A 15,319-nucleotide genomic window follows, 5' to 3' on the forward strand; every position below is an offset into this window, starting at 1 on the left:
TGAAGTTTATATGAGGACGATAAGTGTTTACTATTATACATTTAAAATGTAAAATTTGTATTTCCTGCACCTCACGCTCTCAAATATATATTGTTAACACCTACAATAATTTTATAAAGACACTTACTTACTGTATAAATATCTTAAGCCGATATGCGTTGATTACAAATTTCTGCTTATTGCGATGAAATCAAAAGCTGCTCTTTCAAAGGCGTTTCCACTTAGACTTACCGGGATTTGAATTGAGTTTCTTAGTGGAAATTTAAGTTTTTATTGAGAATTCCGAACGGTTTGGTCTCACAATGAATCAAAGTCTTAATTTGTTCCTTTGTGTTGAAGTTATCACAGGGTTGTGTTTTTTTCAGAAATGAATTGTCAACATTGGCAAATGGAAACTAGTATTGAAAAGTAACTTACGAGTTGTTTTGAATTTTAGTTTGTAGATAGATTCTTTTATTGGAATCTGCAAATATTTGCATAGCTGTGAAGGGGAAACTTCTAACTGTTATTTTTTTTTATTACAATTAAAGTGGGAAAGTGATTTTTAACAAATATTAGACATAATCATCGAAACGAAATCTTAAGAACTTGCTGATACACATTTTATGTGTCCTATATGGATATAGATAATGACGTAACTGTTTATTGCAATGCTACTCGATATATTTACACTTGTAAAGTTTTGGTTCAAGGTGGATTAGTTTAGAATATTTCACAATTGCCATCCGTTTCTAACATTAATGCCATCAACAGTATAGAGACACCATTGTAACATCTTTTATGTGCATTTACCATCGTGTAAAATGTATCCGTAATAATTAACCAATGTTTTTGCAAACGTATTTCATCATTTCATCCATTATGTTTTCCAAACACCTAAACAGTGAGTGATACTGTAATACTAAAACAAAAAAAAATTACTACACACTTAAACAAACTAATTTAATGAATAATCATACGTTTAAGCTCAAGTAAATCTGAGACATACATACGCCATCATTATCATTACAAAAGCGTATTATTAAAAAAAGTTTTCAATTTTGTTCGGGAGATTAAGTGATTTCCTACAAAACCAAACCCCCCCCCCCTAAGGTTGGTCGCGCAATATCACTTCAAAGCCATGTCAGAAACAGCGTACACAACGAGAGAACTTCATTTTTGGTTTTGTTCCGTTCAGAGGTTATAGTGGAAGACTCTTATCACTGACTTAAGGCTTACCTCTGAAGATAAGCGGAACATCTTCGAGCGTCTTTGGTCCATCAATTTTGTGTGCGTGGGGGTTTCAAAATTTCAAGTAGGTTAATTAGGAAGATCTTTTGTTTTCAAAGCTATAGCATTAATTGACATAGAAATGGTCTCTGACCTAAAAAAGGCTTACAGTTATTTTCACAAAATATATATACATATATACTGTATATACATTTCAGATCGATATAAAGTCTATTGATTCTATAATCGATGAGAAAAATGTATGAATTTGCAATTACGTTAATCGAAAATATTCACACACTTAAAACATCCACACCAATAACATTTATTTTTAGAGAATGCAAAGCGTTTAAGAGCAAATTTTGCAGAAGTTATGGAAAAAAACTAGCTGGTTTGAGTCCAGCCAAAATTTATTAATCGAAATAAAATAAAAATTCTTTAATAATTTTGAATTTGTCGGGGATTTAAATCGTACGTCTCATTATTAGGTGTCTGACGCTAACCAATAGGTTAGAAACCAAACTAAAACCATTGACCTAAAACTACCTGTTGAGTTCGTGTTTGAAAGCTAGGATAGTAAACCACATACATTTTTACACTAATATATAATGCAGGTAGACAGGAACACAACATAGTCGTTTCAAAATGAATAAAACCAGCTAAATCTTCACTAAGTCACTCTGCAATGACCTACTTCTAACCGTGACGCACACACAAGTAGGCCAAACACCAATCTCAATTGTTCAAACATTATGTGTTAATGACGTCATATAATTACCGGACCACTTGTTTGAGAACATAGAACAAACTATTGGAATTGCTTACATGTAGCAATAATAATTTCAGAAGTCAGCGTAAATTTCGTGTTTTGTTGTATTCGCTAAAATAGGTTAGCTTTAGAAATAACTCTACTTGACGTGCTACGGCTTGGGAAGTAGGGAGGTAGTTCCACAAATTCTTTCATCTTTAATTAACTTTAAATTTTACTCTATAAAACATTCAGTACAGAATTAGCATTTCCATAATGTTCCCTGGCATTTAAGAAAAATATTATTTTGTACCACTTTAAAATATTAAAATAATTTTAGAATACATTAAGATGATTGTGTTGTCATGTTTGTTCAGAAATAATAATCCTATCATCATGTAGTAAAAGAGACGATAACAATAAGCTAATTCGACATTTAAAAGCAACTCATAAGTGACAGTTTGATGGATCCGTGAGTTTTTATTACTTTGTGATTTTGTGAAGTAAATCCAACAAAACAATCAAGTAAACAATTCTCTTTGAACGTCACATTTTGCTCACACATTTTATAATCGGTTTAGAAAGATATAATTGTACGTTTCAGTGATTCTATCAGATTTTAAATGTTATCGGTGAAACGACTTTACAAGTAATTGTGTTGAAAATATTACTTTTGTCATAAAACGATGTAATTGGGATTTCGTTGTTCAATGAATGTATACAAATTTCCCTTTCCTTTGACAAAATCCCTTGTTAAATGAAAATGACGTGTAGTTGCTCGTTCAATATATTACATTAGTATAAAAACTTTAAACAGCTGATATATTGGATACATTCTTTAACATCTATAAATTAATTCCATTTATCCGTCTGCGTGTCAACAATAAAGGTAAAAAGGTACTTCCCTTCCTCTAAACCATAATTCAGAACAATTAAGTACAACGGGTAGCTAAGTGAAAAAAACGCACACCTAAATAAATAAAATCTATTAATTACAACCATTGTCATTAATTTGTTTGAGTTAACTTCTCATACTTATATAAAGCATATTCAATGTGTTTTTCATATCAGTTACGTTTTAGTGTGCTAATATTGACTAACTTTCTTTGATGGCGAGTCGGTTGTCTATAGCACGATGGACTTCACGACTTTACTTTTTGGTTGTCCTACTAGAGGATACATGTGACGATCATAAACTTACAGATATTCAGCTGGAATGAAATTAACATGAATCAGCAGGATCTATATGATTTAACATACTCCTGAATCCGTTAAACCCTATACATCCTTAACACCACTTTCTTCTGACTTGACTATCTTTTGGTTCAGGCTGTAGATAAAAGGTGTCTCGTTTACCTGAAGAGTACTTTGCAGTCTTATCTCATCAATAATGTTTTCCATCTTTACCATAACCATCACTCCCTCTCCAAATCTCCTGGGTGGTTGATAAGTTGCTCACCTAAGTGTATTTTTCAGTGACGTGTTGGATAAGTGTACTGGTGTAGTGTGACGCCGTGTGTATGCGGTAATGTGCGGGCATGCAGATGCGCCAGCCCCCCAGGTGCTAACCATGCCCGACCCCCACATGGCGCTGTTCGGCATGGTCTGGCTATTACGCATGCGCGCAGAAGTGCGACGCTGCGCAAAGTGTCGGCGCGAGGAGGCGAGGTGGCTGCAGGAGAACGCTAAACCTCCTGGGGAACCCCATGACGCAGCCGCGGCGCCTATTTTCACTGTGGAGAGAGCTCAGATGTCTTCGGCACCTCCTCCGCCCCCGCCCGCCCCCAGGACCCCGCGGACGTTTTGTGAGGTTCACGGATACAGACGGAAAGAAGGTAGAGAATTGTGGTAGTTAAGAAATAATGTAAGGGTAAGTGGCACAGTCGTGATATAACCAATGTTATAAGTTTGACAGACTAAGGGGTCCATATAATTGTACAGGTGAAAAAGTCGAAGGCCAAAGTGGGTTGTTGTGGGTGAAGTGAGATGATCTGGAGTTGAACTGTTGAAAACAGTAGTTGACATTAGTATGAGTTGCAGCAGTCGGGGATGGGTACAGTTCAACTGTTCAATGATATAGATTGATGTCACTCATAAGACAAGATGGTCAGTGTTTTCGTCAGTTCAAAGTCGAAAAAAGTATTAATGGAAAATGCAGTGTTTATTGGAAAAACATGAATGAGTTGTAAAATAAGATTGACTTGGCACCGGTACAGTAAGGAAGGTGTAATCTAATACTTTTAACATAGCAAATGTAATGTAAAATAATCGTGTAATAAAGCATAAAATATATATCTTGTCATCACAAACTTTTAAGGTTAAATACCAAGAGGAAACTAGGTAAAAGCTTAAGGTAAAACGTAGGTTACAGTAACAGAAGATCCATCTGTATAGTTTGATAATTTTTTTAAGTTGGACTAAAAAAGCTTGAATATAAATAATTGAAAAAGAGGTAAGGTAGGTACTTTATAAAGTAAATAAAATGTTAAATAAGACAATCCTAGAAACATAACATAAATTGAATAAACATTATTGTCCAGTTAAAAATGTTTTGAGTCCGAGAGATGCAAGGATTGCCGTTCGTGGGAAGATCTTGCTTGAAATAGGGCAGCTTATACCCACTGTATTGTAAAATAAATCACACAGCCATAAATGTTAGTGAATATAGGGCATGTCCAGTTGCATGTAGACTTGAAAACTACAAATGTAATACTTCTCTTGACCAATAGTTTTATGCGGTATTGTTTATGTATCCTATGAATCTATTTTCTATCAAGTTCTCTCAATTTTTACTTTTTAGTTTTTATTAAAAAAAAGCGATTGTTTTACAAATTTATGGTTTCGGTCGTGATAATTTTTGGTCCAGATCATCTATGAAAAAGAGAAGAAATCATCAAATGCATGTGCAGTACGTCCAGTAACAGCAATTCTTTAATTTCTTTAATCTGTCTTGAACTGACATATGTATGAGGATACATCCATCAAGGAGTATAACCAGTTTATAATTAGATAGATTAAGGCAGCATTTTGAAACAGAATATTTATCTCATATGTTTAAAGTGTTCTTAATTTATTAGATGGGGAAAAGTTGTCAAAAATATTCATGTTGAAGTCGTTTAACAAGCAATACAAATAACTTAATTGAATTGTAATCAATACTTCACTTAACCCTCTTGTGATATTTCAACAATATGTGAGTCAAGAGCTGTTTGGTTCGAATATGTTCAAACTAATTAGTGACCCATTGAGTACAAACTACAGTTGTTGTATGTTTCAATTATTTGATCAGTGATCATCCTTAAGATGCATTTCATACCAATAATAATGCTTTTAAATATATTTCGATTGTTTTTCACATATTTGTTCCACTTAAAAAAGTTGTGTTATTCCTATTTTAAAATATTTGTGTATTTTACTAAACTAGCGTTTGTTATAGTGACTTACTTGGAGTGTGCAATTTATTTACTGTTATTTAACATATTGTGGGTGAAATAAACCAAATAAAAACTTTGTCATAGCCAGTACATAACTTTCATAAAATCGTCTACAAATGTTTTTCTTTTGTTACGCATTTGAAAGCAGCAAATTTACAAAAGCAAGAATTGCTGCTTCCTTTGTAGCTGGAACGCTTAGTAAAAATGTTTTTCTTCTTTTCCTATGCACTCAAGTGTAAAGTAGTAATTCCTAAAAGAACATAAAACTTTAAATTGTTAACATTACGGAATCGTTGTTTTAAGCTTTTGTTACAGCTTTCTTGTGTCCTCTTTTATTTTCATAATAAGATCGATCGAATTTGTGCATAATGTCAGAGGTAGGGCTATAACAACGGGAACGACTGTCTGACAAATTTATGAAGAATTTTTTAAAATTTTAAAACAAAAAAAGAACAAATTATGCAATAAATATAGGCTGCATAAAAGTATGTTTTGACATAAAAATCTTTAACCAAACTGTTCTCTAAAATGGCTCGTTTTAATTTATCGAGAAAAAAATCCTAGAGGGAATTGAGTAAATGATGAAAAATAAATACAACGAAATTACATTTTATATTTAATCACTTTTTAGTGTCAGTATAACATCAATGAAGCAGTGTCTAATTATGAACGGATTCTGGTTACAAACGCCGAGATACACCAAGTCGGATGACAAAGTATTTAACATTTTCCTACAACATATAAATCATTTTTTATACGAAATTGAAATATACAGATAAGATAGTAAGCAAAACTGATAAGTAAAAATTAGATCATAAAGTTTTGATAAAATGCTGATTTTTACTTAATTCAACCACACACAATTTTTACTATAATTGGTTTCACATTACTTGTCATCGGTTCCTCATGATTGTAACTTTCGTCAAAGTTTTATATGTTTCGGCGAGTTGCCATTTTTTAAACACAGAGTCAAGGATTAAACAACAAATCCGCTTGTATAGCTTCTTTGTTGGTTTACACGACACATACATTTAACACACCACACATAAATAATACTTTTAGTTTATTTGTTTATATGCGTTTGTTTCGGGGTTACTACAATGAGTGTAAAGCACCATTTACTTTTTCGTATGTAGATAACCATTGCCACCTCTAATACATTATACATAGTATTAGAGGTGGCTGTGAGATAACCCATTATTCCACCGAGAAATAATTAGGCGAAATACGTTTTGAGTTTGGATGTAATGATACATTTGACCAATGTAAAACGTATTACTAAGGAAAGTATGACGTATATTAAAGTATACTAGTGTCCCTGTTGCTCGAATTCGAGCAATTGCTAAGTATTAAGGCGTTGTTTTAAAACAAATTTCAACCAAGTTAGCAAATGTTTGTAGCAAACTGTTAAATTAGCAAACTTATTCACTGTTTACAATTATTAACATGCACTTCTTCTCACTTTTGATTTCTGACAACAGCTGGAGTTTTATAACAATTTTTGTTTCCAATGTTAATCTTATGGAGAAATACGAAACTTTAAAGGGCTCCAGGGCCTCACTCTCTCAGTATTTCCCTAAAAAGAAAGTTTCCTGCACAACTTCACGTTACGCCCTTTCCAATGAAACCAAAAACATGACAATCGGTTCAGTAGTTTCGGAGGAGTAATTGTCACAAAAAATCTGCTTGCGTATTAAATAAGTATATATAGATTATAAATTTCTAGGTAGTACAACGAATAACAACAAAAATGGTTTTACATTTGAATATGAGTCCCAACGGTTACTACGATAGAGAATAGTTTATTTATTTTTTTTATTCAATATGATTGGACCGGTTTTTGTCTAAAAATATCAAGATAATTAATTAGATTGTTCTTCATTATAATTGTAATTCCAAATATTTTCTCTATTTAAAATAAATGAATCAAAAAGCAATCCATAATAAAATAACAGCGAAATGTTTAAAACCAAATAAGGTTAGGTGACCTAGAAACAGTCGTCCAATCAAGGGACCTAGACTGTGTGTATCACGAGGAAAATTACGTTTATTCAAACTCATGTTTCAATACAATTATTGTATTTGTTTCCTTCTTGCGTACATTTGATGTATTACATTCAATGTAGATCCATTATTTGTATACACTAATCTATAAATAGAATTACAGTTTGGTTTCAGCTTTGTCTAGAATCATGGTTTTGGTTATTTTTACGTTTAAAACGATAAGAAAGCCGAAAGGAGTCTCGTCTCTACTCAAAACCTTTATACTTACAGTATAACTAAATTATGCTTAAAAAACAAGTTTATAGACCAGTGGTTAAGCCATGAAAAATCCAGTTTTGCCATTAAATGTATATCAAATTTCGTAAATGTAAAATGCGTCATTGTCATAGCACCATGACATCAAAATTTCTAAGAAGATGAAACAAAAGAGTCGTAACATGTTTATTGTTTATACAGTATAAGTAGATATAATACCAGAATATGACCCCACTTTCGGCGTTTTAGAGGCACTTTTAGGGCACTTTTTATAGGGGAAAAATGAGAAAAAAATGGAAGAGCTTTTTTTGGCCACTTTTTTTAAAGACCCAGCTCTCGACCTATACACCCCTATATAAATTTTCTACTTTTGTTAATACTAAAAATCACGTCTGGAAATGGTGAGCTTTTTTTGGCCACTTTTTTAAAGACCTGGATCTCGTCTAATACAAGCCTATATAAATGTTCAAACTCCATTAAAATTTCAAATCCACATCCATTCCCATGTATATTTTCAAAATCATGTGAGGTTTGTGCGTGAACTCGGGCATGCTCCCGGCTCATGATGTGCTCCCTTGGACATCCTTAGTGGAAATCCATGAGTTCTGGCTACTTGGGAACCCAAGCCATTTGACATACAACGAATCACCCTTTCTCCTAATTACCTTCTCTACCAAATACATGTCCTTATACTTGGTCTTTAACAACTCCTCTGTATAGAAGCCTCCCCTGATTATATTGCCATTTTCATCTTTCAAGATATAAGTCACAGGCTTTGTATTCTTAACTTCTGCTATTGTAAATAGTTCCCCTGTCCAATTTGGAGTATAACCTTTACTAAAAACATGTTTATACTTGGAAATCCTTACGCTATCACCTACCTTATATCTTGGCTTTTTAACTTGCACTACTTTAGAAGTCAACCTCTCATGCACATATTTACTATTCTTAACATTCACTTGGTTAGGCTTCATTCCTATAGATCTATGCACTTTATTATTATATTTTCGAATTAACTTTGGAAGTAAATCCAACCATTTATAACTCCCCTGAGCACTAAATTCTCTATATAACCAATTCTTTAAAGTTCTCTGAAACCTCTCCACAATTGCAGCCTTAGTTGTAGAAAATGTGTGATAGTGATTAATATTTAATTTTTTCATTAGTTTGCTAAAATATTGATTAAAAAATTCTTTTCCATTGTCAGATTGAATGTTTTTAACCCCCTTTGGTAGAATGGTTTTAATGGCTTCTGTAACCACTAACCCTGTCTTATTCTTTAGTGGAGCAGCATAAGCTTTTTTAGAAAATGTATCTATTAAAGTTAAAATATATTTATTGCCAGAATTTTCTCTAGCATAGTTTTGCATATCAACTAAATCTATTTGTATGGTTTCGTTTATACCCAATACTTTAAAAGACCTTCTAATGAAATTCTTTCTTGCAGGCTTATGAAGCTCGTATGCAATTTCATTCATTTTTTATAACATCATCCTTTCCTGTAACTCTAAATACATCACCATTAGCCCCAATCAATAGATTATCTTCCATTCTTTTAAATACATAGTTTTCTGGTATATATGGTCTATTATCTATATACTTAAATCCACTCAAAGATGTGGGGTCAGCAACTAATAAATCAGGATTATATTCCATCAAATTAAAATTTTTTCCTCCATATACAAATTTTGATCCATCATAATGCATAGATTGTGACATTAGACAAATATCATCCAAATGTTCCCCCTCTGGTAGATTTCTTATAAATTGTTTTTTGGCATCCCAACATTTTTCTTTTTTATCAAAAGTTATAGTCTGTTCTTTTATAACACAGTCAGTGTCATCAATGGCAGGTTTAACACGTACTAACCTTTTACTATTAAAACTCCAATAGCCTGCTTCCATTTTTGGAACTTGTGAAACATTCACAGCATCTTTACTATCTGTACCTTCCATCAAATTACTAATTTTCTGTTTCTTTGCATTCCAAACACCATTCTCTGATTCTAAAAATTCATAATTATTATCGTCTTGTACAAATTTACCATCTTCTTTTCGTATTAAAGTCTGTTGTAAAGTGGGCACATCATCTAAACTTTCACCCTTTTCTACATTAGTAATTTTCCGTTTCTTAGCATTCCAAATACCATTCTCTGATTCTAAAAATTCATAATTATTATTGTCTTGTACAAATGTACCACCATCTGTTCGTATTAAAGTCTGTTGTAAAGTGGGCACATCATCTAAACTTTCACCCTTTTCCACATTAGTAATTTTCTGTTTTTTAGCATTCCAATTTTTATTCTTAGATTCTAAAAACTCATATTTAGTTCTACCTTGTAAGAAGACATCACCTTTTCTAGTTAATGTCTGTCCCAAAGTTGATACATCATCTACAAACTCCCCATCTTTAACGTTACCAATTTTACGGTTTAAACCATTCCAACTATCGTCTTGTAAATTTAAAGTAGGTTCACTACTAGCCCTGGGTTCTGCAGGCTTATTATATGGATTATATAAACGATAAAATTTATCTATAAACATATTTTTATTTAGTAAATAATTCCACTTTCTCTCAATTCCTCAATAATGGAATCTATTTCGTTATCCACTCCTGAGTTACCGGCTTGGCGACTTAGCCAAAGAAGTCTTAACCTATCTACAAGCTCATTAGGATCATCCCAATAAATATAGTCTATTTTATTACCAGTCACTTGTCTCAAACCTTCACCAACAGACTTAAATAGAGGTTTAATTATATTAAGATATTTAGTATGTCTATTACTTGAAATTGGTGCACCATCTTTGTAACTCTTTAAATGTCCATTTGTAGCTTCCAAAATTTCTTTATAATTTTGCAAATCAGCCGGAGTATAATCCTCAGGTTCTTTTAAAGTTAACAATTGCCACAAACCTTTTGTCCCCTTGTAGGTTTTATTTGCAATTGTAACATCATCATTGGCAATGTCAACTTCCTTATTTCCAATAAAAAATTTATTTGCTTCTCGTCTAATACCATATGTAGTGTCTGTCATACTACTTTTACTGAGGTAATTTCCTAAATAGTCTGATGCTAAAAGACCAAAATCTAATTTCTGTGGGGTGGATTGCTGTAATGGTTGTAATCTTGGTATTATTGGTATTCTAGATGGAGTCATTGGGAGAATCTCCATTCGAGGCCTCTCTGTTTTGGCGATTTTTTTTAATTCTTGTAATGGCTCTATTAAAGGTTGGAATGTTTGAAACCTCTCTTCAGCCTCTAGAAACTTGCCACGTTTTAAAGCTCTATATTTCTCTCGTATTTGATTTGCAGAGTCAACCAATTCTTGTTGAATGTTTTTCATCTTTTATTTACATTTTATTTATCTCATTTGACAAAGGATTGTACTCAAACACTTTATCATGTATTATTAAACAATATGCAGATGTATTTGCTGGTACATTTTCTGCAGTTTCAATCTCTAATTTAATATCAACAATTCCTTCCTTCACTGTTTCGTTCTGTCTAGAACAGTCTATTACAATTAGTGGATATTTCTTCATAAACTCAGCCCTACTAATCATAGGATCTGGGATAGTATTATAGTAAGTCTCTCTAAACCTCATAAACATCTCATAAGCTTTAGAGACATCTCCATTTTCAAAGTCGAGATTTAAATCACTATAAGGATAATATTCAGAGTTTAGAAATACTTTGAGATTTTTTAACTTACAGTGATCAAATTCATCAGTTCTTTTTCGTGCACTATTATCCCTAGCTGTTTGGAAACCAAATATAATATACCTAGGCTTCTCCAAACTTGAAGATGTCTTTACTGACCATGTATGTCTTGTAGTATTGGGATATGATGGAAGTTCATGCAACTCTAAGCTTCTAAATGCAATTTGCAAATTTTTATTTTGCAATAACATCTTTTGTAATTGTAACTTCTCCCCATCTGATGGTATTACATGTGGCATCACCCATTGAATTGAGTTAAGTATAATTTTGGGAATTGCATCAGCAGTACCACTGGCTGGAGCACTAGTGGTTGTTAATATACAATTCAAATCATTTTTGGATCTTTTCAACACCAATTCTTGTTTGACATTTACTAATACCTTATTAAAATCCTCAAATACACCCATTAACAGTTCTAATGGCAAACAAGTACTAAACTTGCCACTTTTATGGAACTCTTTTAAATTCGTGTCAGAATCAAATGCCACATTTGACAATTTAGTTGTTTTATTGTAAGAGCTCAATATTTTCATAAGACTAGAAATTCCTGGGTTTCTTACAATGTCTATTTCTTTACCTGCGACTTCATATCTAATTTCATCAAATAAGAATGCAAATGCATTATTTATAAAATGACCTTTATCATGATTTTCAATTTCTCCCTTAATATACAGATAACTCCTACATGGGAGAGTTAGCAAATCTTGATTATTAATACATATTCGAATTTCATCAGAATTATTTATTGCTAAAGTGTTATGGGGAACATAGGAGTGATTTGTAATTTTAACCACACTATCGTCGAATTGGGATTTCCCTGTAACGTCTAGAAAATCTTCCATTTTTATTAATAGAAAATTTTAACTTTAGTCCTATTGATCGTAGGAACCTAGCATTTTGTATACTTATAGATAAATTCTTATAAATTCTCATATCTTTTTTATATGACAAGTAATTGTAGTTTCTTCTCCATTAAAGTCAATTGTCTTGTCATGCTGATCGGCAAATGTAATACTGACAACATCTAAACTTCTCTTATTTACAGGAAAATATATAATATTTCTTGGAACTTCAATAATTTTGTAGCCAGGAGGAGCTTCTGGATAAAAGCTATGTATGGTGTGTGATTTGTTTCCATTTAAATAGGACCCGTTTGCAATATTACATTTTACTCTAATCACATTTACATTATTAATGTTTATTTTATTTGTAGATTCAAACTGTACACCAGGAGTAGAAACACCTTTAAATCCCAATAAAACAGACCCTAAACATGGTTTTGTAAAATCAAACACGTGGCTAGAAAGTAATGTCGCTTTCATAGTTTTATTATTAGCTGTAAGGAAAAAGTCTGGGATTTGCTTTTGAATTTCCTTTGCAAGCTCAACCACCTCATATGTTCCTTCAGAAATTTCTATTGTAACTGGAGCTTTGTGGTCATAATAGAAAACATCATCACCTTCTCCAATGGTTAATTTGTTGCCTTTAAGTTTATTTAATTTTGGAATAAGCCCTTTGAATAAAAGTTTGACTTTAGTATTAATTAATGCTTCTCCATTTTTATGTATTATAACTTTAAGTTTACCATCTAATAACTGGTTTAAATCATCAACTAAGATCTCTCCCTTTGGTAATGTTTTTTTCTCTACTTTGTAATATGTTAAAGTATTTAGAGGTTTTTTCACATTAAATATAGAATTATAACTTTGAAAATCAACTAATCCAATTACATAATCATCATTTAATTCTATGGGAGGAAAGAACACTGACTTTAGCTCTGGCTCTGTACCCGAAAATGTTATAGTAAATGAATCCATTTTTATAAACAAAAATTTTTTATGAATGATAAACATAAAATTCCACAAATAGAACTATTTAAATCTTGTATTTGATCGGTTGTATAGAATATTTTATGTCCCTCAAAATATTTAATTACTTCTTTTGGAGGTTGGATTCCAAATGGGTCAAAATAAATTACAATATCTTTATTTTTACGATATGCTGTCCAATGTGTGCCAGATGAACTGTCTAAATTAACTATTCCGCACTCTTTTACTTTTGGTGTTAGATTTTTTAGCTCGTTTTTTAGGTACACCCCCCGGAAGTGAGGCACGTCTTTTGCGGCCTCTAACAGCTGGTAGTTGTCCATCTTTTTTATTAAATTTTAATCCCATTCCCATATTTGCTTTTGCCTTCATCAAATTTGTCACCGCATAAGCTGCAGCTCTTTCAGCAAGATTTGCGTCATTCGCCGTTACTCTAGTCCAAGCTAAGTCTGCTAATCTCATGTCTGCTTTGTTCTGAGCAGCGGTATCGGGATTATTCATGTAGAATATGTCATGCTCTTTACAATAAGAGTCTAACTTATTTTTTGGAGGTACATTTTTGGCTAGATTTTGACGTATATTCGTTCCAGGTCCACAGTACCGATATGATGGTATGTGAAGTGGAAATGGAAGATTATTTATAAGAGTATTCAATAGCCCTCGACCCCTGTAAGGCTTTAAGAATAAACCTTTGCCTTTTTTACATGTTTTCTTATTATCATTTTTCACCATTTTTATTATATAAAAAATGTCTTTTATTCAACAAAAACATAAATTTAAAATAGTACATACTAAGGAAAATATACCAAAGAAGTTGGGTCTATTTCCTACCAATATTCGATGTGTTATTTGTGGTCCAAGTGGAAGTGGGAAGACGGTTGTAATTTACAATTTAATTGTAAGAAAGGAAGGATTAAAATTTACAAACTTATATTTAATATCTAAATCTTTAGAACAAGAAAAATATAAAAAAATGATTGAAATATTTAGTTTGTGTGATGAAGTGAAATTACACACGTTTACTGACTGTGAAATCACACCAAATGATGTAAAATCACAGTCAGTTGTTGTATTTGATGACATAAATAGTCAAAATATTACACAATTTTTTTCAATGGGTCGACATAAAAATATTAACTGTTTTTACTTGTGTCAATCTTACAGCAAAGTACACAAACATTTACGTGATAATGTAAATTTCCTAATATTATTTAAACAAGATGATTTAAATTTAAAACATGTATATAACAATCATGTTGGTAATGACTTTTCATTTAACCAATTTAGAAATCTCTGCCACCAATGCTGGGATAAAACTAAATATGGCTTTTTTGTAATAGACAAAGAAAGGTCAAAGAATAATGGCAAATATAGATTTATGTTTGATCAATTTTATAGTGACCAAGCGCAAGCGTATTGATGCCATCTTCTAGAATAAACCTCTTGTCATCGTCAAATGATAGTACTTTCTTGTTCATGGTTAAGGTTTGAAGATGATGATTTGTAGATTTAATTCTTGTCACATTCTCATAGTAATCTTGCCCAGTTGCAAGACAGTTCAAATAATTTTGATGTCTAAGGAGATGTTTAACTGTAGCACCATCAGCTCCTTTAGCTTTCTTCACCTCTAAAGCTTGCTTGTCTTCTTCATATAACCATTTTAGAGGAATATAAGAATATAACTTTGGTCTTAAACCACAATATTCATACATAATATGACCATCTAATTCGTCTTTGAACTTGCCTGTGACTTTTTTATTTTTATCAGAGTATAAGAAATGGTCTTTACTATATCCAGAGGTATCAAAATAGTGCAAGTCACTTTCTATTTCCTTGTAAAAGTCCTCTGTAACTATAGAATACATTAAAGAATCTGTATCAGTCATAAGAAATCTTTTGTTCTTAAATTTTGACATATAATTATAGTGGAAATCATACATTATTACTTTACTAATATCCAAAATGGTCATTCCCAAATATATCGGCTTATTAAACTTTACAACTAATTTATTTAAATGTATAGCATGTAAATTGTTATCGAACTTTTTGCTACAGTCAAACCTTGGATTAGTGACATATTTTGTTAATAGTGACTCATCCTTGAGATATATATCACGAAACT

At 32.0% G+C, this 15,319-nt stretch overlaps 1 protein-coding gene across 1 annotated transcript in view; it reads left to right on the forward strand.

The window, feature by feature from the left end:
- The window catches only part of LOC128989480 (uncharacterized), a 455,521-nt gene that overhangs the window by 656 nt on the left and 439,546 nt on the right, over nucleotides 1–15,319 (forward strand). Inside the window, exon 2 of the mRNA XM_054411373.1 lies at nucleotides 3,434–3,792. Coding sequence (XP_054267348.1) covers nucleotides 3,486–3,792 — 307 coding nt within the window. The 5' untranslated portion in view covers nucleotides 3,434–3,485. The remainder of the gene's footprint in view (nucleotides 1–3,433; nucleotides 3,793–15,319) is intronic.

This window comes from Macrosteles quadrilineatus, unplaced genomic scaffold, assembly GCF_028750875.1.
Source record: "Macrosteles quadrilineatus isolate MER2022 unplaced genomic scaffold, UCM_ALF_1.0 Scaffold_3__2_contigs__length_128488019, whole genome shotgun sequence".
NCBI classification, from domain to species: Eukaryota; Metazoa; Arthropoda; class Insecta; order Hemiptera; family Cicadellidae; genus Macrosteles; species Macrosteles quadrilineatus.